At 39.6% G+C, this 27867-nt stretch overlaps 4 protein-coding genes across 7 annotated transcripts; 2 read left to right on the forward strand and 2 right to left on the reverse strand.

Moving 5' to 3' along the window:
* Positions 1-5633: 5633 nt before the first annotated feature.
* LOC145483312 (BTB and MATH domain-containing protein 42-like) lies at positions 5634-6846 on the reverse strand. Its single transcript, XM_081461803.1, has one exon. The coding sequence runs from the start codon at positions 6844-6846 to the stop codon at positions 6082-6084; it is 765 nt and encodes a 254-aa protein (XP_081317929.1). The 3' UTR covers positions 5634-6081.
* Positions 6847-7256: 410 nt separating this feature from the next.
* On the forward strand, positions 7257-11586 carry LOC145483309 (monocarboxylate transporter 4-like). Of its 2 annotated transcripts, XM_081461801.1 has the most exons (5): positions 7257-7594; positions 8999-9615; positions 10366-10429; positions 10607-10735; positions 11396-11586. In XM_081461801.1, exons 1-5 carry the CDS (start codon positions 7273-7275, stop codon positions 11584-11586), a joined length of 1323 nt encoding a protein of 440 aa, XP_081317927.1. In that variant the 5' UTR covers positions 7257-7272. The 2 variants fall into 2 exon arrangements, with proteins under 2 accessions (XP_081317927.1, XP_081317926.1); XM_081461800.1 differs by having other exon boundaries at positions 10366-10735.
* Positions 11587-11610: 24 nt separating this feature from the next.
* On the reverse strand, positions 11611-18747 carry LOC145483311 (monocarboxylate transporter 10-like). Its single transcript, XM_081461802.1, has 5 exons — positions 17815-18747; positions 16764-16950; positions 15261-15892; positions 14284-14653; positions 11611-13448 (listed from the first exon to the last, which is right to left on the reverse strand). The coding sequence occupies exons 2-5, from the start codon at positions 16939-16941 to the stop codon at positions 13156-13158; spliced, it is 1473 nt and encodes a 490-aa protein (XP_081317928.1). The 5' UTR covers positions 16942-16950; positions 17815-18747; the 3' UTR covers positions 11611-13155.
* A 138-nt stretch (positions 18748-18885) lies between these two features.
* On the forward strand, positions 18886-26255 carry LOC145483313 (uncharacterized). Of its 3 annotated transcripts, none has more exons than XM_081461807.1 (3): positions 18886-19176; positions 20839-21214; positions 22026-26255. In XM_081461807.1, the coding sequence occupies exons 2-3, from the start codon at positions 20990-20992 to the stop codon at positions 23556-23558; spliced, it is 1758 nt and encodes a 585-aa protein (XP_081317933.1). In that variant the 5' UTR covers positions 18886-19176; positions 20839-20989; the 3' UTR covers positions 23559-26255. The 3 variants fall into 3 exon arrangements, with proteins under 3 accessions (XP_081317933.1, XP_081317930.1, XP_081317932.1); XM_081461804.1 differs by having other exon boundaries at positions 20984-21214; XM_081461806.1 differs by lacking the exon at positions 18886-19176 and having other exon boundaries at positions 19710-21214.
* Positions 26256-27867: the final 1612 nt, after the last annotated feature.

Raw genomic sequence — 27867 nt, forward strand, 5'->3', positions numbered from 1 at the left:
ATCTCACTAAAAAAGAGCCTCCAACCATTTAATCAGCAGTTCAAATGCCTTAGCGGTCCAAAAGAATTGAGGGCTCTGACAGGCAGTCATAATTTTTAAGACAACTTTATTCTTGTGCTTGAATTACATTAATACAATAAAATTGGCTGCTTGTTCATTCATACTACAAGGTTATAAGACTCGCACGCAAAGTTTACATGCCATTTGAAACTGAGGTAAGCAACGTAAAAATTCCAAAGACAGGAAGAAACTTCATGTGCATTTGACAAGAGTAGTAATACATTTACTAAACAAATCAAAAGGCTCTTAGAGCCAGCTCATTCACGAAATGAGCAAGTGCATTGTGCTCCTTGATTATGAAATATTGATACAGTTGTATCCGGTTAATTGGAACCTTTAAGGGAACCAACAGTTTGAAACAGCAGGAATTAAGTTCAAATAGATATCATTACTCTTGGGAAAATATCCATATTCCTCATTGAGATTGGAAACCAGACAGTCCTCTCTGTGAGGGGAATAGGCATTATCTGGGATCACACATTGTTGATCCATTTCCATGAACACAATACCTCACAAATCATTTTAAACTAATTGCAGTTGACAGAAACTTTGGGAAGATTAAAGGTCAGCCTTTGGCACTAGGAGCTTTGGGATGGATTGGGTAAACCATGTGAGCTATGATTGGTCGATGGTTGCCCTTGGTAACCATTGATCAATCATAGCTCACATTTTGTATCTGAACCATCACAGTAATGGTGAAGGTCAAGTCTGCATATGAGCCACAAGGGCCTATTAGGCCAGAGCTTATCCCAGTTTCTTTGGCATGAAGCAACTAGGACTATTTCTACTCTCCCCTGGATGAGATGCTAGTCCATTGCAGGGTTACCCCCCCCCCCCCCCAGCATTAAGTTCACTGGTACCAATTTATACACCTGGGTTGAGGGAGGCACTGTGAGAGTAAAGTTTCTTGCTCAAGAACACAACAAAATGTCCCTAGTCAAGGCTCGAACCTAAGACTGCTCAATCCAGAGACAAGCACACTAACCATGAGGCCACTGCACCTCCCACCATCCCAATGCTAGTGCTAGTGCCAAAATGCTAGTGTTAATGCTAGTGCCAAAAGCTGGCACTCACTCCAATAGGTAATAGGTTGCTTAAGAGTAACAAAATATGATGTACTTGGTGAAATGTTAAGGATATCTAGTTAAATGACTATTATGCTGTTAAATAATAGTACCTATCTATTAATTTTTATAGCATTTATTTACATACACTTATCAATACCGCTTTACAATAAATTCATTGAAGACTAAATATAGACAAATATATACTGGTAAAGCTATTAATACATGGGGAAATAAAAAAGAAATACATTAAAAATACATTAAAATGCTGACACTTTAAGTGGTGTGACATCACACAGGTCAGCCGGGAGGCTGTTCCATATAGCCGGTAGAGCAAAAGTAAAAGACCTGCTGCCAGTTGTTGGGGACATTGTCCATTGTCTCCTGTGAAACGTTTATTGGTAGGCTATTATTAGAGTGTAACAAGTATGAGCTCTTTTGCTAAACTTTTATGAAGTCACTAAGATAAGATGATGCTAGTCCATAAATTGATTTTAAGGTAAGTTTACGAATCAAACTCTTAATTTGATAAGCAATGGGTAGCCAGAGAAGTTCCTACAGAGCTGGCATTATATGCGAGTAATTGGGTATGTTCAAATTACGTAGATAACAGCTACATTTTGGACATGCTGTAGCTTGGAAACCCTAAATCTTAATTTGATAAGCAATGGGTAGCCAGAGAAGTTCCTGCAGAGCTGGCATTAAGTCCGAGTAATTGGGTATGTTCAAATTAAGTAGATAACAGCTGCATTTTGGACATGCTGTAGCTTGGAAATTTGCACATTGGGAACTCCATACATTAAGCTGCAGTAGCTCAGTTGAGAACTAATAAAGGCACGGTAAATTGTACACAAACTCTTCTCAGATAAATATTTCTTAATTTTTCTAATTTTATGTAAATGAAAGAATACACTCTTGCATGTTCAGCCATGGACATTTTTTCACCGAGCCAGACTCCTACATATCAAGCTCAGGCGGCAACAGAGTAATATCATTATCACCAATGTGTAAACAAATGTTGCGATTTAACTTATCTAGCTGAAACCATGTTCCAATAAAATTATAAATGTTTATTAATAACACCTCGGTTTTGTCATAATTAAGTAAGAGTCTGTAATCAATCATCCAGCTTCAAATATCTGCAATACACCTTCCCAAAGCCCTCACTCCAACATCTTGACTGCCTTGGCCGTCTGGCTTGAAGCTTAAAATGAAGATAAGTGTTGTTAGTAAAGCAATGCACACGTGGTAGGTGTTTTTCTACTGACATCGAACAACTGGGATGAGTAAATAAAATTATAAATAGTAGAGGTCCTAAACAAGAGCCTTGAGGTACCCGGCAATCCAGGTTGAAGCATCTAGAAAGTGTTCTGCTGACTTCTATTAGACAACTCATGCTTTGAACCAATTCAGGACTGTCCCTTGTAACATGACTTTGTTTTGTAGTGCAGCACTGAAACTGTTTTTGAAACATGCTAAAATTGTTAAAAAGTCGCTATATCAACCGCACTTACTAGAAGCACTTTTCAATTTTCTAGGATATCTACATGTAGTCAAGACTTAGTCAGACTGGTAATGTCCTTGTTTCAGGGTAACCATGAGGTTTGGCTTTTAATAATGGAGTGTCAGCCTTGTCATAGTTGTTTGTTAAAGAAATAAAAAATAGCTTTTGTAAATAGAACATACTTTAATAAAAACCACATTTCAAACATTTAACTACCAGATCACAAAACAAGGTATATTTTCTCCTTCTTTCAAAATTCTTGAACTTGCCAAGGCTAATGAAGTCACACGCGTGTAAGACTATATTCCGTTAAATGTTTGTTTACAAGCAAGTTTTCTACAAACTGACAACAGTAGCCATAATTGTTGTATCTTCAACTAACGGCTTATAAATGCACATTATAATTTTAACCTTAGGAGAAAAAACTTCCAAAACAGAAAACAATGGGTGTTAGGTTCTTCTTGGAACATTGGCAACATTTTTTTCCCTTGCCGAGGATGATGATGTCACATTTTTCCTTTTCATTATAATTTAAACTTCCAAACCAGCTTCGTCGTTATGTACCCGATAGCACTGCCTGTCGTTGACCTAATGTGTCAAGCAACTGTTTTTAAGAGATTGTTTTCTGCTATGTTGATTGCTGATATTTTTTAGGCAGATCGTAAGGCAGTTTGTTCGAGCGAACCTCCAAAGTCTCGAAATTGGAGCTCGAAAAATGGTTTGGTGAGACTTCAGTATCTTAGCCTCGATTACCAGCCGCTGTTCGGGAAAGGAGCCCGCGCTCCTCCCCGAGGAGGAACACCGGACTTGAGAAAGCGGCGGAAATCGAGCCCACAGCATCTTGGCCGCTATGATTGAGGATTACTTACCAATACGAAGCAAATGTGTGGCTGCCTCCTCGTGGTAGCGTTTTAAAATAACCCATTTAGGGTCCCCGAAGTGTGAACATTCGGCCTCAATCCATATTGCGATTTTCAGAGGTTGAGAAATCGTCACTTGACGTTAAAATTTATTTATTACACCATACAAACATTTTTTATTCTTTGCACTTGTTTATTGCAGCGACATCGAAGTTTATTTGGACTTTTATTGAGCCGAAGTGGGGGAGAGGTGGTGAGGACAGTTTCACTTCCGTCTACGGTCCACATTTTCCGCCCACAAATATCTGTCTACGGCCCACAACTTCCGTCGACATTTGGTCCCTCGCAATACTCATTCAATGCTTGCGCATCAATGAGCTAAAAAAAAAAAATAAGAAAAACACCAGAGGACCGCGTAATTGATCTCATTACATTGACATTACTGAAAATTTTAAGTTTGTATGTCATCAAAAAAAAGGGTTATTTTTATTTCTTCAGAAGGTATATATTGCTGTTTGTAACGTGATACAATGAAGTAAATACATGTATATTTTTGCACTCTTTTACAGTTGTTTTCCTAAATTTCTTTGGCATTTTTGAGCACACAAGAAATACTGTCTCTGGAATTTTGCTCAAAACCTTGTCTTTTGCTTTGCTTTCATCAGAGCCTGCGGCCCACAATAGAACAGTCTACCAACTACAACACCCCTTGGGGGTAACGGATCACTTCCAGAAAAATCAGGTGGGGGTGTGCGTCCCGCTTCTGAAAAACGTTACCCTATTTAAGACCAAAATCTGCACTTTTCCCTACTCCATTTAATACCTGACCCTTAAAACCCTGTTTCAGACCTGCATTATAGTTCAAACCAATGTTAAAGGCATTGTGAAGGGCTAAGGGGGAGTGGAATAAAGCCCTCTTGGAGAATGTTAGGGTAACCAGCATTGAAATACCTCCCAACAAGCGATACAGTATAGTCTCATCTTCATCATTGGCCAAAAAGAACTAGTAGTAAATTATTACTAGTTCTTTTGAGGCAATAACTAAAACCAGAGTAAACTGTGAAAATTATGGGTAGGTATTTCAATCCTGGCTACCTCAAAATTTTCCACAAGTCACTTAGGGCTTTATTCTATGCACCCCTACAATAATATTGTCTTTAAGATCAATAATGATGAAAGAGTAGCTTTTCTAAAAAAACATACCCAATTCAAACCTAAAGTGTAAAAACTATACCCTATTCAAGACCAACATGGCCAAAATCCGTAAATTTCTGACCAAAATGGCTTAAAAAAACCATAACCTTTGGGGCCACACATAGCTATGTAACCCATGTAAGGGAGTACCCTCCCTGATACCACACAATCTGTTCTGCAATTAACGAATAAATTGACGTCAGTTTTTCATGCATCTGTGCTGTTATTGATCATGAATTTATTTTAGTATTGTATGTAATGTTAATATGGTAAGTTATGTGTCTTTCAAATAAATTTAAAAAAAGATCATGAATTTATTGATCATGAATTCCTGTTATTGATCCTGTTATTGAACATGATTTTATCATAACATTGATAAGGTAGCTGTGGACCCATGAGGCGATAGCCAAGTGGATCTGCAGACTACTTTGACAATGTGAAGGTGAATTAATCGACATGACACGAGCATGGAGAGCAAGGTCATGTTAAATGACCTTGCTCTCCATGAGTTCTCGTAGCTCAGTGGATAGAGTGCCCACCCGGTGTTCGGGAGGTCATGGGTTCAATTCCCGATGGGGGACTCAGAATTTTTCTTTGTCCCACGCTCGTGTCATGTTGATTAATTCACCTTCACATTTCATTACCGAGCTTAAAATTCACCATCTTTATTCACTTATCACTACTCACGATGAATTTGATAGCATTGATCCTAGCAGTATGCAGGACACCTATCATATATGAACTCAGTTAAATGACCTTGCTCTCCATGAGTTCTTGTAGCTCAGTGGATAGAGCACCCGCCCGGTGTTCAGGAGGTCATGGGTTCGATTCCTGTTGGGGACTCAGAATTTTTTCCTTGTCCCACGCTCATGTCATGTTGATTAATTCACCTTCACATTTCATTACCGAGCTTAAAATTCACCATCTTTATTAACTTATCACTACTTTGACAATGTTATGATGAATTTCATTGTCAATAACAAGACAGATGCATGAAAAGCTGACATCAATTTGTTTTTTCAATAACAAACTGTCAAATTGTCTGCTCACACTCATTGACACATTGCATTAATTATAAAATATCACATGCCTGTCCGTGACAATGAAAATTGGTCAATGAGCACGTGAGAATTTCTGCTGTTATCGTAAAACATACTTTCTCTGAATGAGCACAGTTGATATACAACCAGCCTGAGGAAAAGAGATCTACTTCAGACAAAAGACATTGACATTGGAGTATAGAGCAATGGGGAAGCAGGTGCCCCGGGAAATGGGAATTTGACAAACCGGAAATTTCTAAATGTCAAATGCCCCCAAGGAGTAGGGGATCACAAAATAACACAACACAAGCTAAAAGAATGCCAGGTAGCATAAACAGAGACTGCGAGATGCCTGTTATTCAACGAACCCTTCTGCTCTTGAAACCAGTTTTAACTGAGGCAGGGGTCAAACGTGCTCCACAGTTGCAAGTGTCCAAACGGTTCTCTAAGAATTTCACTCTTTCTTCCATTATCCTTAACCTGTTCTGCGCCTCAAGCTGTGAGTAAAACGCATTTGTCTCCATGCTGTCCCAACGCGATAGCTGTGATACGAAGGTCGTGATGCAACGCTGAACAACTTCCTCGCTCAGTTGATGTCGCTGGGACACTACTACAAACTGCAAAGCTTCCTCGCGTAATGTTTGTGCCGCAGATGAATGGTGATGCCGTGTAATAGTCGTGATTGGTTTGTATGTGTCGAGCACGAATTTCTCGCACCGTTTCTTCAGTTCATCCATTTGATATTCAGAAGATAATTCGAGCAACGAACAACAATTTTGACGAGAAATGGCACGCTCGCAGTAAGGGTAAATAGCTCGAAGCAGGTCTTCTATCTCCTCCACTTTCTTCCCTGGAAGTGGAATTTCCTTCGCGTTCTTCTCTTTAAAGTTAGACGACATCATTGTCTCAAAGACGGGAGAAGAAATCGCCAAAATGGCTTTGTGAACGTGGAGTTTTCGTTCCTCTACCAACAGCACCAAGTCACTCATCTTCCAAGGTTTAGAGAAATCTAGAGTCGATTGGTTACATTCTGCCGGTCTTTTCTTCACTGGAGTTGTTGAGATCTCAGGGACCTCGTCGCAATCAGAAGAGGAGGACGCGAAATATTCTCTTCTTGCCGCCATTTTCAAAAGTCAACCTCGGCTGAAGATAGAGGTACTTGGGAACGAGGGTCGGGAACGAGATTGTTTCGCGTCCCGTTCCTGGAGTCCGCGTTACCATTTGGTTGATTTATACCGCCATTAAGCGTCTTTTTAACAACATTTTTAACATTTACTTGTAGTCTAAAAGACGCTACGCAGTTTCTTCAATACTATTGACTTCTTGTCACTTCTTCTCGTTACCCTTGTCCAGTGGGACAGGAAATTTCCCCTCCCCCCGAACGTGGGGGGAAAGGAAGATTGCGTGACGAGCCCAAACAGTGTCTTCGTCTGCGTGTGCTCAACCAGCCCTGAATAATTTTTCCGGAGATAAATATTTTTTTGAGTGGGTTTTGTTTGGTTGCTCGTGGTTTTCTTTTTTCTGTTCAATTTTAATTATAACATACAGTGATGTATTATTATTTTTCATTGCATAAGCTTCATTTCCGGTATGTGTCAAATAGGAGAACGTTGTCTGATGCTCAATGTCACACCACGACAAATTTTGCTCCGCTTGGAAGCTTGGAAGGTCTTGGAATGGCATGCTGTTATCTTTGTTCGTCGAGTGCAGCTGCAAAATGCAGATGCGGGAAAGATCTTGACAGTCCCTGGTCGTGGCTAGTTTGTTTCTCTGCCACATTTATCATTGTGCTAACGCTCGGCATCTCGCTCAACTTTGGAGTTCTGTTCCCAGTGTTAATGGTCTATTTTCAAGAATCACGGGAACGTATAGGTAAGTTTATAGAGCGGTTTTCAATTGAGTGTCGTAAAACCAAAACCAAACCAGTTTCATACCAATTAGACTACTCAGCCAATCTCAAACCGTAGTAAAACCAAAACCAAAACTAAAGTAATTGTCTAATTACTTTCGACACTCAAATGAAAACCGCCCTAGTTCATCGTCCATTGATAATCTCATTCAACATACATTCGACAGTAATCATAAAACGAACACAGGGTAACTATTTTTTTTGTCAGTTTGCCAGAACGTCATTATTTAATCAGGGGCGGACAAGAATTAAAAAACATTTGACGTTAAATTTGAAGTACAGGAGGAGAATATGTATGTAGGAACAAAAGGAAATGCTAGCCAAAGAATTTGCCTCATAGAATTTCCCTGACCCTGGGGGAAATCAGACGTTAATTTCACCCTTTTTGTTAGTCAGCCTACGCATTAATAAATCCCTTGACATAAAATCACACTTAAACCCCCTGCAGTATATACGCTATTCATAGCATATAGTAAAGCACGCTGTTAATTAGAATTAACTAACTTAGTTAATTAGAGTGTTTAATAGTAAATCACTTGACTGTGTAGATACTAAGGGTGCACTGAAGGCATTCACGGTAGTGTGGATCAAAATCCTTGATCCACCCATGATCATCACTTGATCAACATCTCAATCAACACTCTATGGATATCTTGATGGATACTCGATCGACATCTCCATCAACACCTGATTGACACTTGATCGGCATTCAGTCAATGGTCAACCAAGTGTCAACCAACTCATATGTATCAATCGACACTCAATAGCATGTCTGCGAAAATTAGTTGACTCTCGATCAACTGTTGACCGAGATGTTGATCATGTGTCAACAGAGGTGTCGATCAAGTATTGATCGAGTGTTGATCAAGGGTATCCTTCAAGGGTACAGATCGACACTCCACCATGGATGCCTTTAGTACACATGATCCTAGATACTTAGCCTGTGAGCAGGCTGTCATCATTGGCGTCACAAGCATAGCTGTCAGCGAGCGAAGTGAGCTGGTGAGCAGCTTGGCATGAGTCAGGTGACCATGCCAATTCAAGTCAGATCTCAAGTCAGGGGACTCATGCCATTAGCGAGGAGACTGGCACGAGAAATGAGAGCTCTTATTCTCACCTGCTTACTTCCACTCACTGACTCCTGCCAGTACCCTCAAGAGCTCACTCCATTTGCCGATTCACCAGCTCACTTCACTCGCAGATGGCTTTGCTCATGCCACTAACAATGAGAGCCTGCTCGCAGGCTACTAGATACTTAAAGACCCCTTCCTCTCCACCACCTAGCGCACCATGATTCTACTGTAGAGGAATTAGGGATATGAAATTCAATTTGAACTTCTAACCCACCACAATTTTTTATTTCCCAGCTTGGGTTGGTTCAGTGCAAATAGCTTTTATATTTGCCCTTGGCCCTTTGACCAGTGCATTGGTGAATCGACTTGGTTGCCGCTTAACTGCAATCATAGGTGGATTATCATGTGTCGGTGGCCTCTTACTCTCATCTCTTGCTTCAAGTGTCTACATCATGTATATGACTTACAGTGTTTTGTTTGGATTTGGTGGCAGCTGCCTCTATCTTTCATCTTATGTAATAACCTCACAATACTTTGACAAGAACCATTCTATAGCAACTGGTATTACAGCATCAGGAAGTGGACTCGGTGTGCTTTCTGTTGCACCAATGCTACAATCCTTGCTGGACTCCTTTGATTGGAGAAAGACTTATCGCATAACTGCTGGGATCATTTCAGTTGTTTGTGCTCTCTGTTTGACATTTGATCCCACTATAGCTGAGAGAGGAGAAAGCACTATTGATGACAGGAAATGCGAGGAACAGGAAATGTCACATGAGCAGGGTGAGCAAGTCCTACAGGAGAGGAAAAAGTGGTTTGACCTTTCTGTATTTAAGGAGAAGGTGTTTGTTGTGTTGACTCTTTGTAACACCATGGCCAGCATAGGACACAACACTCCAAGGTTACACCTGGTAAGATTGTCCACAGATTCTAGTTATTTCTACTTTTGAGGGGGACCAGAGGTCTCATCCTTGATGCAAAAGACTCCAGATATCCCACACTTCAGGGTTTCAGGCCATGATACCAAAGGCCAGGATATGGTTGTCAGTTGACTCCTGGCAATCACAGAACCTCTTTGCTGAAGAATATAAAATGGTACCAGTTAGTTAGTGGCAAGTTATGTTTGGAAAACCTGATAAAATGTTGGGCATAACCTGGCATGTGATGGACTGATATCCTCCCAGGAATCAAGCAGCAAACCTTCTGGCTGCTAATTGCTTGGTACTACAAAAATCAAAAGCTTGATACCTTGCTACTAATAATAAATATTCACTCAAGTTATAATGATACGTGACCCATAGAAGCCCTGGCAGTCTAATGGTGAATACGCTGGACTTCAGTCCAAGTATTTTGGGATCAAGTCCTGGCCAGGGTCATTGTGTTGTGTTCCAAGGCAAGACACTTTACTCTCACAGTATTTCTCTCTATCCAGGAGTATAATGGATACCAGCAAATTCTTGGGCCAACCTGACACAATGATGGGGTGTTAATCTCCAATATGCAGACTAGCATCTTATCCAGGGGGATTAGCATAATGCCTCATGCCATAAAAATGGGAGTTAATACCTTGGCCTTAATCTGTATTATCCTCTGGTTTGCACAAAAAGTCTTCAGCACAGTCATGTGCATTCAGAGCATTCACAAATATTTCCATCTTTCAGGTAAGATTCTCAGAAGACCTCCACGTGTCAGCTGATGCAGCATCCAGGCTTTTCATTTATATTGGTATCTCCACATTCATTGGCCGATTGCTCAGTGGATTCTTGTGCAACATGCGCTTTGTAAATCCCATCTTTGTGCTCATGTTTAGTCTTGTTCTAGATGGCTCATCTAACATCTTCCTTTCTCAAAGTAAAACCTATGAACAGCTTACTGCATTTTCCTTTTTCTATGGTTTGGCAGATGGTCTGGAGATAGGCACTTTCAACATCACCATGCTCAACTGTGTGGAGCCAAGTAAGAGGGCATCAGCATTTGGTTTATCTGCTCTTTTCTATGGGACAACAATTGCCACTGGCCCTCCTTTGGCAGGTACATTTATTTTACTACTAACCATAAATATGGACAGACTGGATAATAATATTTAAACAAGCCCTCTTGGCAGCATGTCTTTGATCAGATGATGTTAACTAAGATAAATCTTGCCATTTACCTGGTACTAGACTCTCATACTCTAGTGGGAATGAGGGCAGCTAGCAATGATTTGGGATAATCAGGGTATTTCAAAATGAGCCAAAAATTTATTTTCCCATCACTGATGCACTGAGCTGCATCTAGTTATCAAACTTCGTTGTCCTGATTGTACTTGAAGTACATCTCTCTCTAAAGTCTTCAGGATGGGAACCAGGAGTATTGGGTCTCTCTCTCTCTCTCATTCCAGGGAGTGGAATGAAGAGAAAACTCAGGGAACAATGTTGTATATGGGGCAGGAGGTGGGAGAAAAAAGGGTGGGGAAAGGGACTTCCAAGGCAGTGGGAACGAGGACAAAAGCATGCAAAATTTTACACCATTGTATGATACTTCAACATTAACAAAGCACCAAGGTATGGAGCCACAAAGTAGGTGCCACAACCTGGAGTGCAAGGTATATGAAGGAGGAAATTCAGATTCTCCCTGACCATCCATTTCACTCGTCACACTGATAAAGTTTCCAGATGGGAAGTTTTGACAATGTCCTCATTTTCTTCACAGGTTTTATGACAGATCGTCTCCATACATATGGGCCATCCTTTATCCTGGCTGCTGTGACAGAATTTGCAGCAGCATCACTGCTTCTAATTCTTATTTGCAGCAAAAAGCACATACATAATCGTGAACCTTTAGAGTCTGGAGAGGATCATGACTTTCAACATAGTGCATGTATATGGGAAACAAATGTGTAAAGATTAAACCTTTCACTGCGTGACTGATGCAAATATCTATACTGGGCTGTCTGTCATAGTATATACATGTAGTAAATGATTTTGGCACCAAATAGAAATGATCTAAATGATATCAGTGAAATATAAAAATTGCTTCTATACCAGTGAGTGTGCTCATAGTCTTTACTACCTGTCTGTGAGGCAGTGTCAATGATTCTTTGGTTGAATTGTTTAGTATTCACTGCTCACTTTTTTCCCCTCTTGTTGGAACAGCAGTGGATGGATAGATGGGCAATAGAATGGTCAATAAAATTCTTTAAAGTGTATATGACATGAAAAATAATTTCTGCTTATTTGAAAGGCCTTCCACAATACAGAAGAATGGCATTTTTCTTTTTGAAATATCTTTTTTGTTGTAGAGATATTGATGTTTTTCTATTATGCAAATTAGAGCAGGATGACATCATATTGTTTGCAACTAAAAAATGGTAAAATACAGAATAAACAATATCTCTAGAAATATTGAAGCAGTGTTCTTGAAACTTGGCACCACAAAGGTGCATCACAAAAGAAAAGAATGACACCCTTATTGCTGTTGCCATAGCAACTCTTTCGGCTCCAGTCTCTTTCTGTAAAAAAAAAAAACAAATATCCCCATTTGCAACCTCTAAAGTGAGACAAAGGGTTCTACTTGGAACAGACATAGTTCCCATATTGTCTTGGCTCCCATCATTAGATTGGGTGGGGTAGATGGTTCTTGGTTTAAGACAAAACTGGGAATTGTGTTGTTATTAAGACAACACCAGCAGCAACACTGTTGTCATGGCAACAGCACTAAGGGTGTCATTTTGTTTCTTTTGTGATACACATTTGTGGTGCCAAGTTTCTTGAAGAACACTGCTTCAATATTTCCAGAGATATCGTTTATTCAATATTTTACCATGTTTCAGTTGCAAACCTTATGACATCATCGCTGATCTAATTTACATAATAGCAAAACATCAATATCTCTAAAACGAAAAAAGATATTTCAAAAAGAAAAAATTAATGCCATTCTTCTGTATTTTGAAAGGCCTTTCTAGTAAGCAGAAATTATTGTTCATGTCATATACACTTTAAAATTTATAACAACAAATAGATTTCACATGCATTTCTACCCCAAGTATCAGGATTTATAAACCTTGCATTCTACAGTCTACTCTCTTGCAGGAACAGAAATTATATATTCATTTATGTAAACCTGCTTTCATATGATCTTCACTCTTGTAGGTATTTTTCATGCAAACCTTCGAACTCTCTACCTGAGAACATTTAGAATAGAGCCTCATGAGCATGATTACTGATCACTTATACACTAGGCTTTATAACATACTTTTTTTAATAATGGAGTCAAACATTATTATAGTTAATAGTAGTTCTTGTTGTTTTTTATAATTTCATGTTGTTTCTCTTGAAGATATTAACTTCTTGGCTACTCAGTAAATTTAAGATGAAATAAAATCATGTATGTATGTATGTATGTATTTAAGAAAAGTGTAAAAGAATGTACCATAATTTATTAGACAACACTAAAGGTATCAAAACGGTGACCTAAAGCAATTGCATACTTTCCACAGAAGCACTAATTTTCCACTTCTTTCTCAAAGTAGAATCAATGTAAAGTCCTGACAGATATTCTTTATGGTCATTTTCCTTGTATTGACTTTTTTCACTCATTTCTTCTGAATCTGTAACCATTCTTGCATTAAGTTCTACCCTTTTAGTTCCACTTGCTGTCGACTTCAAGCAGAATAGAAAAAACTGTACAGTTCCACTGAGAAGCATCATGGAGCCAGCTGTGTAAAATGCAAACTCATATGAAGCAAGTTTGTCGGCAATAAGACCTGGAGAAGAAATTTTAGAAATTGCATTGTGACCTGAGTACAATGACTTTCACGTGGATCTTAATATTGAATTTTCTTTACATAAAGATGCTTCTGATTTTACTTAGTATATATATTTCTCTACTCACTATCTCTTCTGTTGTAGATAGTGAGTACCTATAGCCTGGCAGTGCGCGAAAAGCCTGCACATGATGTTAGAAGTGTTTACTTCTTTTAGTACCACTTTACGAAAAATAATAATAATAATAATTAAATTTATATAGCGCTAATTATATAAAATATTCATAAGCGCTTTACATTTTAAAATATAAAAATATAAAATATACATATTTATAAAAATTTAAAATACAAAAAGTAGCATTACAAATAACAAAATAGATAAATGTAATAAAATTTATCACTGAATGTTATAGGCTTCTCTGAACAAATAATGAAATATCATTAATTTCAATGGCATAGAAAATGGTGGGGGCCAACTAGGGTCCTTTAAGAGCTACAGAGTTTCTGTCATGGAAGTTCATGTGTTATTTTCTCATTAATTTATCTCTCTGTCTTTTTTTTTTTCTTTTTTTTTTTTTGGTGCAAAGTAAAGGATTGTTCCATATGATCACCACAATCGCTGCAAAAAAGTTGTTATTGTTGTAGTCATATGAAAACTACAAAACAGTGATCAAGGCAATCACTACAACATGGGGCAAAAATCACTGAAATAGAGATCCTAGCAATCACTTGGAAACAAGTAGTCGTTACAATCACTGAACTATTTGGTTACCATAGCAATCACAGAAATCGCAGAAATCGCACCCATCATAAATTATGGAAACTTAATACTCACCTGCTAAGGGTGGACCACCAGCCAGTGCGAAAGAACACAACAGGCATCCAAATCCAAATGCGGTATCCCGTCTGTCAGGCCCAACAATACCAAGAAGAATCACATTTTGTGATGTTATGAAAGCTCCATCTGAGAACCCAAACACAGCAGTGTATAATGCAAGAAACACATAACTTTTAGCAAGAGGTAGAAGCAAGGTAGCCAGGCCAGCAAAAGTAATTCCCAGCTGATTTATGTAGCGTATATTGACCCATTTGACATCACACAATCTACCAATCAGGAGTCTGGCTGCACCCGAAGAGATTCCCAGGAACATGTAAAAATGAGAAGCTTTATCAGCTGGGATGTTTAGTTCTTCACTGTACTTGACCTGGGAAAAAAAGCAAGACATCATCATGCACTATTATATAGTGATGTTTCACTTATTGACATTATTGTTGTTATTGTCATTCTTGCTGGTGTTGTTGGTATCCTTGTTGCCATTACTGTGCATGCACCTTAGTTGGGTGCAGAGATTAAAGTAGTAGAGTAAAGCTGCTAGAATAATTTAATATTCTCCCAACTTGATACTTAAATTTGGAAAGATATTGGATGTAAATCACTTGTGAACTAAAATCCTGCTAAGACATCTTGACACTTCACTTTTCTGTTATTGATGGTCTTTGCCTTACCTTCCCCCTCCCCACCCCTAACACGATAGACCTTTTTGCTGATTTGGTGGCCATTTTGAATTCCATTGTTTCAAAATATAGCTATTATGGGATGCTTCGGGGGTAAACACATAGAAATCTTAATATGGCCTATTATGCCACACATGGATTCAACCTGAACACCCACTGTACTAGGGGAAATGAATTTTAGAAAATTGAATAAATTGACGCTCACTTTTCATTTCAAGACTTTTTGACTGTTTGATATATTGTCAGGGATCCCAAGGATTTTTGGTTATTTAGCTGACCTGTAATGTAATCACTTACCAGGTGGACACTGGGAATGAAGCGGCACATGAACATTAGCGTGAAAGAAGCAACAAGGATGCAGTATTGGGGAATCTTCCACACCGAAAAATCAAGAATCTTGAACTTTTTATTTCCTGTTTGAATCTTTGTACTACCATCATTGTCATCCTGATCATTTGGCTCGGTCATTTCATCACAGGTATCTTCTGACATCTTATCCTTCTCCTCTATATTAGGATTAAAGGGGATGGCTAAAAGCAAGATCAAGGTGCAGGAAAGTGCCATGACTCTAAAAGTGTCTCTCCAGCCAACAGAGTCAAGAAGCACTTGAGTCACAGGGCCCCAAATAAACATCCCTAATGAGGGGCCCATGGTAACACTCCCCGTAGCAAAGGAACGTTTCTTGTTGAAGTATTTTGCCACCATCAGAAAGCAAGAGGTACGACAAAAACTTGCTCCGAGTCCAGTGAGAACACTGAAGGTGAAGAACATGATCTTGATATCATTCACAAATGATGTTGCCGTAAGTCCTGCTATGAACAAAAGTCCTCCAATGATAACTCCAAAGCGACAACTCAACTTCTGAGAAAGACGTCCCACCAACGGTGCAGCAAATAGTGATAGTGATAAGGCAAAGGAACCTATCCATGCTGAAAATGATAAATTATGTGAAACACATGGTGTTAAGTGTAGGTTCAGTTCCATAATTTTACAGTTAAACCCCCTCCTCAAAATGATGCTTTTTTGACTTTCTTTCTGATTTCAAGGTGGTTGTCCTGGTGTGGTGCTTGGCAGGGAGCAATAAATTAGACAAATTAACCAACTAATCCTTTGAAGCAGGGCTGTCATTAAGGGCCGTAACCCATAACACCAGTTATAGCCAAGTATGCTTCATATATTTTCCCTTGATGCTAAGGGTGAAATTGCCTGTTGTTGATATAATTCAACCACAAAGTAACAAGTGTGGAGAACGAGGTCACAGGTGACTCAAAACTTAATGACAGCCCTGTGAAGGGTCAATTTTTGAAAACTGATTGTGTGGGAAAGGGTACTTGGTTATTACTATCATCATAGCTGGTCAAACACAACAGAATACATGCCAGAGCTTTGCTGGGTACCAGGTATTGTTGACAGGACTGAAAAAGTAGCTGCTTTTTCAAGGATGCAGTGAATAATATAATTTGATCTAAAAGCATATTATATAAAACAAATAGATTCCATGTGGCCGTGCGCCTGTTCAGTAGTTCACAGACGATGTCAAAATGTAGTAAGAACATCAGTGACATACTTGGCTGTTGCCTCATGGGTAATTGTGAAGAAAAGCTCCCCCCAAAAAACCGGTTGGCCATCTGTTGGCTGACTGTTTGCCATTTTGAGTTTTAGAAAACTGTTGGTAACCTGTCAGTAGCCTACTCAGGCAGCTTGTTGGTAACCTGTTGGTAACTGCTCACCAACAGAAGGCCAAAAGGTTTTTTGTTTTGGAAGCTCTTCCTCACAATTACCACCTCAGTTGTCACTTGCCTGTCCTCTCTCTGCTGGTTTCAAAGTCTGCCATTAAGACAGGGAACAGCACTCCAAAACTGCGCAAAATTCCCATGAAGAGAACTTGACAAATTGTCGCACAGATGCACACAACTACCGACCACTGAGAGTCCTGCTGGTGTGTTGCTTTGACACAACAGTGAAATATGCTGAACATATTGCAAACCTGCAATAAATGTAACAAAAAAGGCATATTTGTAACATTGGTAAATAAAAAAAATTTAACAGAAAACTTTATTCTCAGGTCATCATATACGATTCATACAGCTGAACCTCACTACATTGTACCTCAAACATTTAATTGTTGGAGGTTCGAGACAGTAGCTAGGTGACTGAAAAAGTTATCCAAGAACCCAGGGGGTAGGACTGCCATATTAAAATGATGGGGGGGTGCTCGTCGTACCTTTTAGGGGTTAAAAAAGCGGTTTTGGTACCTCTCAGGGCGTTTAGCCTCCTCTACAGTGGAAGCTTTTGCAGAACCGTTTAGGGTATTGAGTGAAAAAAATATCACAGGAGGTAATGCGTTGTTCCAGAATTGGTACCTCTTAATATCTAGGGGTGAAAAAAAAATTCAAGCCATGCCCACAAAGCAGGATCTCGGTACCTCTGAGGGGTTCTTTTCAAAATTTCCGACGAGCACCCCCCGGTCCAAGACATCCAAAGGAAAATGATTTGATTTCGTGTTAGCTTGGAGTTCGAGATAAAACCCAGTTTTAGATAGCGAAGTTCTACTATTTATATAGCAACAAAGGAACCTTCCACATTATAAGCACCTGATGAGTTATTAAGCTTATTTTATTGCCTTGTGACCTGGAATCACAGCTGGACTCCGATCTGCACAGTTCTGAACGAGTCAACCCGGCGAACGACCTCTAGCGCTGCTTCTAGCTCTTCTTCTGGCTGTATTTGCATGGAGATTAGATTTCCAACCCTAGCTCAAGACAACAAACTTTTTCTACAATGGGGTTTGACCGCTCAAAGAAATGGTTTGTCGGTTTAATAGATAGTAGTGGACTACATGCAAGCTCACCTGTCAGACTTTTCTCTTGGTAGTAATTAATTCTCCCCCTTTCGTTCTATTCTTCACTGGCCTTTTCCCTTTTGTAAAGCAGCTTGTTCACTCTTAGACTGTCTGTGGATCTAGCCTGCGAGCGAAACTCAAACACTAGGGTGTGCTCGCAAAATACGGCACCGGATCAGACAAAGGTTATAACTTCTGCTCCTCTGCATGATTACGCAAGATTTTTCCGACAGGATAATGCTAAATTCAGTGGCTGGCCGCTGACTCGTTTAAAATTGAAGAGGATCTCGTTCATTCTCCCTCTTTTGAATTTTTGCTCTTTCTCTCTGTTTTTCCCTTGCCTTTTTACTTGCGAAAAGCTCATTCAGCTTCTTCACTGTTATGGCTGCTTAAGATTTTAAAAATACTCCAAGGTGTTCTTCCATAAAACCCGTGACGGTCATGGATCCGAGGAAAAATTCTAAACGACAAAGTACTCGTTCCCAGGGTCTCTCTAAAGTCCGGCGACAGTTAAAAAGCTTCTTTCTCAGTTCTTTTTCTCAGTTTGATGTAAGTACAAACAAAAAAAAAAACAGCAGAAAACCGCTGTCATCGATCAAAGGCAACTCTAGGCAGCCAAGAGATTATGATCCTGTATTCTCTTGCGGCAGCCCAGGAGGGTCCGCCAACCGATTTTTGTTTTTACTTTGTTTTTGCAATATTGCTCCTGTTGCTCCAGCTCCAGGGCTTGTCATTGATTTTTCAGACATTTCCCGATGATATTCGTTTTGTTGTTTTATTGCACCATCATTGAGTCATCATTAAAAATTCAGATTTGAAACTGGAAGATGTTCAACCTCCGACTTGAAAAAAATTCTTTCTACTTGACACGGATAGTTTCCAGAACAGTTTCCAATGCAAATTTTGGCTAAAAGTATAGCGCTCCAGGATACGATATTGCGGTTTCACAAAACTGGGAAAACACTAACTTTCAGTATATTGCAGTGTCACTGTACTTTTTCTGGACGGACAACAGACTGTTTTCGTAGCTACGGTTTTCATGTGGTTTTCAACACATAGATATAACTGTGCAATATGACATTCGTGAGTTCTGATCTGCCCAAAAAATCCAACAAGTCGATTTTAAAACCAGACAAAGGTGTTGAAAAGCGTGCGCGGACTTTTCTTAACGTGTTGAAATCAAAGGAATCGATATACTGTCAACACTTTATGCATGAGTACGTCATTAATCTCATGCAATGCAGTGACAACAGACAGTTAACTTCCGCATCGAAAGTACAACTCCATTTCGGAACAGACATTGATTACTTCGAGAAACTTTCTCATTACTCTTTCGGCGCTCGGGTGGTTAAACTAAACAAAGGAATTAAGGTAAGAGAGCTTTTTGAAGATGCAGTTTTTAACTAAACCAGTTTGGCTATTGTAACCTAGCCGGTACAGCAAATGTACGAATGCTTGAGATACTGATAGAGTTTTACTACAGAACTGCGTTACGCCTTTAGCAGTTCAGCAGCTAGGCTTACTTTTATTTGGCGTAAATCAGGATCATTGCTTGGCGGCCAACCTGTTTTCCTGATTCTAAATCAAGAAAATCGTAAATTAGATGTAATTCGGTTCTAAGTTTTGATTGTTATAGATATAAAATATTTGATTTTCAGGTCATGATTTACCCGATATTAGAGAAAACAATTCACAAATCAGAACTCTCAAACCTGAAATCGGAATTTAGAAATCAGAAATCTAAAACCAAAATTCACAAATCACAAATCACAATCGCAATCTCTGGAAATCTGAAATCAACAGTTGAGAAATCAGAAATCAAAAACTTAATTTCCAAAATGTCACTTGTGACATCAAGTTCTGACAATCACGGTTTATCTCATTTTGCGATGTCAATAGACGAATATTGAACCGGTAAAATCGTCCACATTTCCCGTCCAGGGGTGGGTAGAATGACGCAATTTCTTCCGCTGGCAATTTTTCCCCTAACCGCACCGTTATAAGGGGAAATAATCTCGCCTACTAAAACCATTTGTAGAAAAACATGTTTCAGTTTGTTTGGATTATTATTTAAGTGACTTTTTGACCGCGCGGCCATAGGCCGAGCGCGGTTCTTCTGCCAGATAGTTAACGGGACTTCGCATCACGCAACTTATGATCTTTATTCGCCAAAAGTTATTGAAACATTAATACACGGAAAATGTTACGGACATTGTTTTCTTTATTGTGTGTAAAATAAATTTTCTTTTGGTTTTATGGAAGCGTTGGATTCGAAGGGAATATTAAATCCGCTAAGAAAAGCTATTACGTCGGCCATGGAATGCGCTGACCTTGCAGCTTTCATTTTCGCTACGTTAACAAATAAGATCGCGCTTACTTTCGCCGGAAGCGACGGTCATTAATTGATTTGCAATTTTGCGAGTATTTGTTGTGGGTTTAGGCAATTGAAGAGAATTCTTTGGCTGTTTCGTGGTAGCGAGTTAAGATCGATTTGAAGGAAATTTAAATATATATATTTGCTTAGGTAAACAAGAGCTCGCCAGAACTTGCAGCGTTTATGTCAATGCTAGGGGGGAAAAAACACAACCGTTCTAAAATTAAAACGTTTAATCCATATCACACGAGAAAACAGTTTGAACGCAACTTTGGTGCTGCAATGGTCAGCAACCGTATACTACACGAGACGATTTTTAACGCAACATTGTCCGAAACGTTTGAGCCTAGGCTCCTGCTCGACCAGTATGCGGACAATGAATCCACCCTGGTGCATACTGGAACGATGTCGCTTCCTAAAGAAGAGAAAACCTACATGTATCTGAAAGAAAAAGGAATAACTTGAACTACCCTGTTGCGCTTTGAATGCAAAAACCTAAGCTCCTCCTCCTCCTACTGCCTCACAATATCGCGGAATGATCGAAAAGCGCCTTATTTAATTGTATTGGCTTTTCCTGTCCAATTAATTCCAAAGCAAGCGAAAACTAACCTTGGCAGGCAACAAGGAAGAATTGACCTGTCCTTTTAATTCAATTGGAGGGAAATGAGGAATATAACAATATAATATTCCTTTCCGGAAGACTTTCCAGTCAGGCTTGGTAAATTGTCATGGTTTGGGAAGTTTTGTTAAGTGGTAACTCAGTGGATAACATTTTGTGATCATTCTCTCTTTACTTCTTTTTAGTGAGCCATGAAACCGCTTTGTGGCAGGACCATTAAAGGTGCCATCGCGTGGGTGTCTTTTATCGGATTTGTAGGCTTCATCGCACAATTGCTTCGCAGCTTGAAAAATTTCAATGATCACTGCAGCGATGGTGAATCGGAATGTACAAAACGACTCTGGACCATAACGGGAATATCGGTTGGGGTTTTTCTGTTCTTGTGTATTGCTGTAGTGCTGATACGACAAGGCCTGGTAAGACGATTTTGAATTAACTTTAATCACAATGTACTCAACATCTTAAGCAGCAAACCCAAATGCGATGTTCTCGCTCGAAAAGAGAGATTCGGAGTCCTCAAACGCAATCGAACCCATCACTTTCCAGATGACCGGTTGGATTGCTCTACCAATTAACTAAATGATCGTGGTGAGTTACGGCTAACTCATTCAGTCCATGTTACTTTCTATAGGATAGAGTGCCACTGGTTTATCAGAAATATTTGTCATGTGTTACTCTCTATAAATAAAGTTGACTTACTCACTTACTTATAGGACCTGCATCGGGTAAGTAAAAACTGACTACAACAGACCTATAACCACAAATTATTCCAGTCACACCGACAGTCAAACTAGGTTCGATCCTGTTCAGGTCACGGCATTTCTTCTTTCTCTATGACCGTAGTATTTAGATTTGTTGCCTACATTCTTTTTCGCCTCCGAAGAGAAAGTGAGGCACGAGAGAATCCGCTAGGCTACTTAAGTTTTCTATAACCTATTTCGGCATGTATAACTATCTTTATCTATATATTGGGACGCATCAGTGTATACTATGAATTCCTAGCTCTTGTGTTATGAGTTTGGAGTAAAGTGGAACGAAAGTTCTGTTCCTTTCTCCTGCCAATTTCTTGTTTAAACGTTTATTACCTCTAACAATCACTGTGATGTATGCTTGTGACGAACTCATCAAACGTAAATTACGTTCTCTCCTTTTAATTTGTCAGTCTTATTTCCCGTTTCCTGAGACAGGAAGCTTAGACCGAGACTTAAGTGTGCTCTTTTCTTGTAGATCTTATGTTTCCCTGTTGCTTGTGGCCATAGAAGGTGTATTTTTACGGGAAGAAGCTCTAAACCGCTTCGTGATATTCTTCTAGAAGTCGACAAAGAAATTCCCAGCGAAGGAGAACTCCAAGAATACAGAGACAAATCCCTACTTTATCTTAACGACATCAAAGCCCAGTTTGAGAGTACAATGAAGACGACGACATTTCAGTTCATATTTTCTGGAAGCGCGATCGAGAGATACGGAGTCCCATTCATGATGTCATACAAGCCGAACTGTTGTGGCTGTAATGCAAGTTGTAGCATCCACGCGCTTCATACCGATCTAGACGTCATGTTCTGTTCCGTGGCAGATAGGGCTTGTTTCTCTGGTCAAGGGAACATTCTTGTTGAGCCTTTGGTGAACGAGACGGAGGGTTTCACCGGGTATGCTACTCTCTCCTCGTTAGTACCTGGCTTTGAGGGGTATTGCGTCAGCTCAAAAATAATCCGAGATCAAGCTAAAAGTGCTGTTGAAAATGCGAGTGTAGCCAATCTTCCCGGCGTCCCTTGCTGTTGTGGGAGGTCTGAATTTACTCCCAAAATTAAGCTGGATTCCAAAGGACCAGCAATGAAGATCAACATTGCACCCCTTTTCGAGGCTGACATCACTCTTTGTTTTTATTGTCCTGAGTGGCCAACCATCAGCGACTGGCCTTCTCGACAGAGGTACTGGCCTAGTTTGGCTGATGCACAAAGAATAATGTCATTAGGCTGCCACCTCGTAGCTAAGCCTGCACCAGACGACGAAGACAAGACAAGTTGGAGATTCTCCTTCTCTGTAGCAGAAGTCGAGCTGTCTAAACTTGTACCAGAAACGGCAAGGAAATGCTTCTTGGCTATGAAGATCATCCTAAAAGACCACCTTCAACCAGTTGTTCCCCAAATTGGCTCATATCACATTAAAACCGTTTTCTTTAACACCCTCGAAAAAATACCTGTCGGTTTCTGGGTGGAAGAAAACATTGAAGAATGTCTCTTGACGTTACTGACGGAACTTCGTGACTCTCTCGTGTCTATGAAGTGTCCGCATCACTGGTTCAGTTTCGTTAATTTGTACGACATTGATGAGAAGGAGCTGCAGATTCTTGCCAGAAAGATTGAGAGGATTATAAAAGACCCGGCACCATTCATCTTTGACGACGGATGCTGTTGCCTTTCACCATGTTGCTTGCGCGTACCGCAATACAAATTCACTCGCCGAAGCAGTCAGCAGTTCTTTGTCGACTATGAGGAAGTTACCATCTCTGTCGACGGAGACGTGATCCCACTGGTTCAAGATCCTGTGACTCAGCGATTCCTAGAACCTTCGACGCTTGGGGCTCGAAGTGATAGCAGTTTCCATTCAAGTGACGAAGAGAGTCTTCAAACCACTGTAACGCCTCAACAACTTGTTGTCTGCCTCCCTCCAACATGTAATATCGAACGCGAGTGCAGACATCGTCAGGCTGAACCGTTTCACGAGGAAATACCATTATCAGTATATCTCCCACTTATTTAGAACATCCAGCCTTCGTAGACGGTAAGAATGGCTCGTTGTTTTCACTTAACAATCATACCTAAGAAAACTCACCCTGAGTAGATGAGTAATGACTACTGACTCAGGCTTGATGCATATTTTCCCGCCTTAAGAGCTCCCAATTCAAATGTATATTACAATCGATGTTCGCCTGATTTGCATTTACAAGTTGATAACTGAGAGCAAAACAAAGTTTTTTCTCCCTACAAGTGCTAAGGTTTTTTGTTAGACTTAGAACGAGTCTTCTTTTAAAATTAATCTAGTCGTTCTTAGAAAGCGTCTTTATTGGGAAAACGGAATTTGGTTGAGTTTATGTTAAAGTTATGATTCGAGAACACCCTTATATTTTCACCATTTCATTTTGGTAGCTTTCAACAAATTGGTAGACGGTAAACAATAAACAATATATATTCAATGTACTTTATATATCGCGTGTCGTTTTACGATGTTCTCAGGATAACTCTGTAGAATGTCAGCAGGGGACTTTGGACTTCTAACCATTGTTAGTCGTCGTCTATAGAAGTACTCAACGCGGCTGAGGACATTGCCCAAATGAATCGTCTGCGAAGGCATTATCAGTATGGGTAGACATTCTACCCCTTCAGAACGTTCAGCCCTGTTACGAAACCATGAATGGATCTCTTTTTTTCTGTTAAGAACCATACTAAAGAGGTACCCAACCTGATTGTCTATAAGTCTTCTGTAAGATTAGATGCATGTTTCTCTTTAAATGTTCCTTACTCGAAATCAAGTTATAATCAGAGTCCACTAGGCTTGTAATTAAGTTAATAAGGGGAGCGATTTTTGTCTACCTCAGACTAGTAACATTTTTATCATTCTTAGAATGACGCTTCTTCAAGAACAGATCTATTTATAATTAGCATATACAGTCATCCCTCATCAAGCGGTCAGTTCTAAATGTCTCGAAAATTTCTCCCCTTGTTTACTGCAAATGTGACCTCTGTTAAGCGGTCACCTCTATTAAGCGGTCACGGTCACTTTTTACGTAGTCCCAACGAGAGTACTTCAGTCTACTGTTTTCATCCGTGTTAAACAATCACATTATTAAAGAAAACCATATGAATGTATATGGCTAGACTAGAGCTCAAAAGCCGTAATTTTCTTCTTTTTTTTTTTTTTTTTTTTCACAAATGAGCAGGAGACATATAAATCTCTCACAATGACCAATCTATTTTGTGTAGGGCTGTTCCAACGTTAAATTCGTAAAACGGTAACAGAAGAAACTGTCGTAAACGGTCAACCTGTATTGAGCAGTTAGTTAGCTTGAGCGTCAGTGAAACTGTTGAAGAATATTTTTGTAAATTATTGTAAAGCTTTAAGTGTTTGATTAATAATGATTGATTAACTAATATTAATCGAATTAATTAATATTAGTTGAAGTATATAATACCAAGGAACAAAGTCACCTTGTCACTTTAACTCACTCACGTAGCTAATTACTATTAGCAAACTTTCCCACGGCCGATTTGTAAAGCCAGGAAATTTGCCTAGGTATCGATATATTGCGTTGGTCTCATTTTGGCCACCGACCTTTATTATTTCCTGTTTTTTAAACCCCAATTCAAACCTGGTCTAGTTAATTGGCTTTTCTCTGAATGGTTATAAACAACTTGTGTTCGTTATTTCATTTACCTTACCAAGCTGTGTAAAAGTGTTTTCTACACAGTTTTGGTGCTTCCTCGTTAAAGTGGCATGGACTCTAAACTCTACTTGTTAGAAATGCAACTTGTGTGTTTATTTCAGTAGATTTAGGGTTTCGCTTATAGTGTAAGTTTCTTAGATTAAATGCGTGAGCGTATGATCAAAAGACTGCGTAAATCCTGGTTTCCCATACCATCGAACAATGGTACGTTCTACAGTGTAATTAGTCGTTAGCTTACCTTTGCAGAACTATTTACTCTTTTACATAATATAGCTTTCTTTTATCGCTTGCTGCTGATAAAAGGATCGCGTTCAGTTTAGGTTTAAAGGCATTTTGTCCAGCCACAACTGTGATTGGTACCAAAATCTACAATTTTTAACTTAGTTTTGGGTTAGCTATTCTCATACCCTCGATTTAACTCGTTATTTCCTTAGTTTCTAACTTAGGTTCAAGGCAGGTATTCGGCCATCAAAGAAGCCAATGTTTCCAGTGCTCTCATTCATTCTTAAGAATTCACGAATTTACCAATCACAGCTCAGTGCGTAGACGTAATGCGAGCGAACTTAAATGCTAGTTTTGGTTCGAGTTAGTGAGTTAATTGCTGGCTACAGCAGAGAGAACACCTGACAGGGTTCGTACCCTTTTTCAGAAACAAATTTCCAGGACTTTTCCAGGACTCGGATTGATTTTTCCAGGACTCTGAAATTCACATTAACCCTTTCACTGCCAAGATCTTAATGTTAATTCTCCTTACTGTCTGCTATACATTGCATATTTTTTTCACTTGAGTTTAACAGATTTCCAGAACTTTCCAGGAGCAGTAGCCCTTTTCCAGGACTTTCCAGTCCTGGAAAATGCCACAATAAAATTCCAGGACTTTCCAGGTTTTCCAGGACCCGTACGAACCCTGCTCCAATACACCAGTTGCTGAACATGTGAAGCAGTTTTCTTGAGCTACTCCCCTCGTTACATCTCTCGTGTAACAAAACTCTCAGCGATGCTGAACGCGAAAGAAAAAAAAATGCAACGACTAAAATATTTTTTATCACTCGCGTTTGTATATGATCGGCATAACTTTTCGCCTGTTTGAGGAATCCAAATTTTTTAATCAAATAAGATTCTTGCAAATAACTGTCTTAGAACGAGGATAAAAGGAAATGAAAAGACATTTGTTTTAACTGACACACCTTATTAATTTCAAAGAGAGAAATTTTATCTCTGGACTCATTCAACCGATCTAACAACGCAACTGCTATTTCGAAATTTACAGATTCAACCAAAACTTTCTTGGCTACAAAACACTGAAAGAATCTACGAGAGCTTAACTCACCCATTGCAGCCAATTCGGCTTACTGGTTAATTTCTCACTTGAACTTGAGTCGTTAAACTTCTTAAGCCCGGCCGACCGAAAATGTTTGGTCACCAAACATCAACAAACATTGTTTGTTGTCCAAACATGTTGACGTTTGAAGCCCTGGCCAAACGGTCATCAAACACGATCAAACAAGGTGGCCAAACGGTAAAATGAACCCTTCATATCAATCTACACGAAATAACAATGAAATCCCTACTGCTTCCCTATGTAACATAGATCTTAACAAGGACCTTCTGAAATCATGTTTTAAACCTTTGAAATCTGGAAAAGCAAATGGCCCAGATGATATGTCTAGTAAAGACCTGCGCCTCATTGGAGATTCATTTTTAACCTGCTTCATGCCACTTGCTCAAAGAAGTATTTCAGAATGTAAATATTTCCCAAGCCAGTGGAAACAACTGAAGTAAAAAAGAAATGTCTTGACAAAGGGGGCACCCTCGACTGTGGAAATTACAGGCCTATTTCCCTTGTCAGTAAACAAGGCAAACTATTGGAAAATGTTATCAGTCAGCAACTCGACAATTTCTTGTATGGCAACAATCTAATCTTGAATCAGTGGGGCTTCAGAAAGGGAGGTTCACCTGAACTCCTACTGCTTTCAATAGCAGAACGTTGGCGTCAAAGGGGAGATATATTTCAAAACACTGTTCAGAATGAACTGGAGACATTTGAAAACGGAGGTTTGTAGTATCAGTCAGTGTGGGCAGCGAAACTGACAAACAGAATAAAAATTTAATTTCAAAGCCCGGTGTAGTGATCAGCAATTTCAATGGTCCGCTAGCTCTCTTTCCTTGACCACTGGGTCAAAGGGAACGAAGACTGTAGGAACTCTGCTCTCTGACTGATTAATCAAATAAGTTATCAGCGAAAAGAACCAACACTTTTTTAAGCAAGACATTAGAAAATAAGCCGCACTATTGCAGACTCGTACCCAGTCGCTATTTACGAGTTTTGGGGGTCCCGCCTCTTCTCATAACTCCCCACGCGCTGCACTCAATCCAGACCGCTTTCGCTTGGAAACAGTCGTAATAGCGACTGGGTAAGGGTATGGCACTATACTGCAGGCTAGAGAGTTCATATGGGAAAATTTCATCCCGGTCACCGAAATCTCGGTCGCAAAAACCGAGATCTCGGCGACCGGGCCAGCCCGGCCTCTCATATGAACACATCGAAATTTTTGCGAAGGAAGGAGTGGCGAGGCGAGATCTCGGAAACCGAGCCAGCCCGGTTGACCGGGCTCATATGAAGAGGCC

This window comes from Orbicella franksi, chromosome 4, assembly GCF_964199315.1.
Source record: "Orbicella franksi chromosome 4, jaOrbFran1.1, whole genome shotgun sequence".
Classification (NCBI taxonomy): Eukaryota; Metazoa; Cnidaria; class Anthozoa; order Scleractinia; family Merulinidae; genus Orbicella; species Orbicella franksi.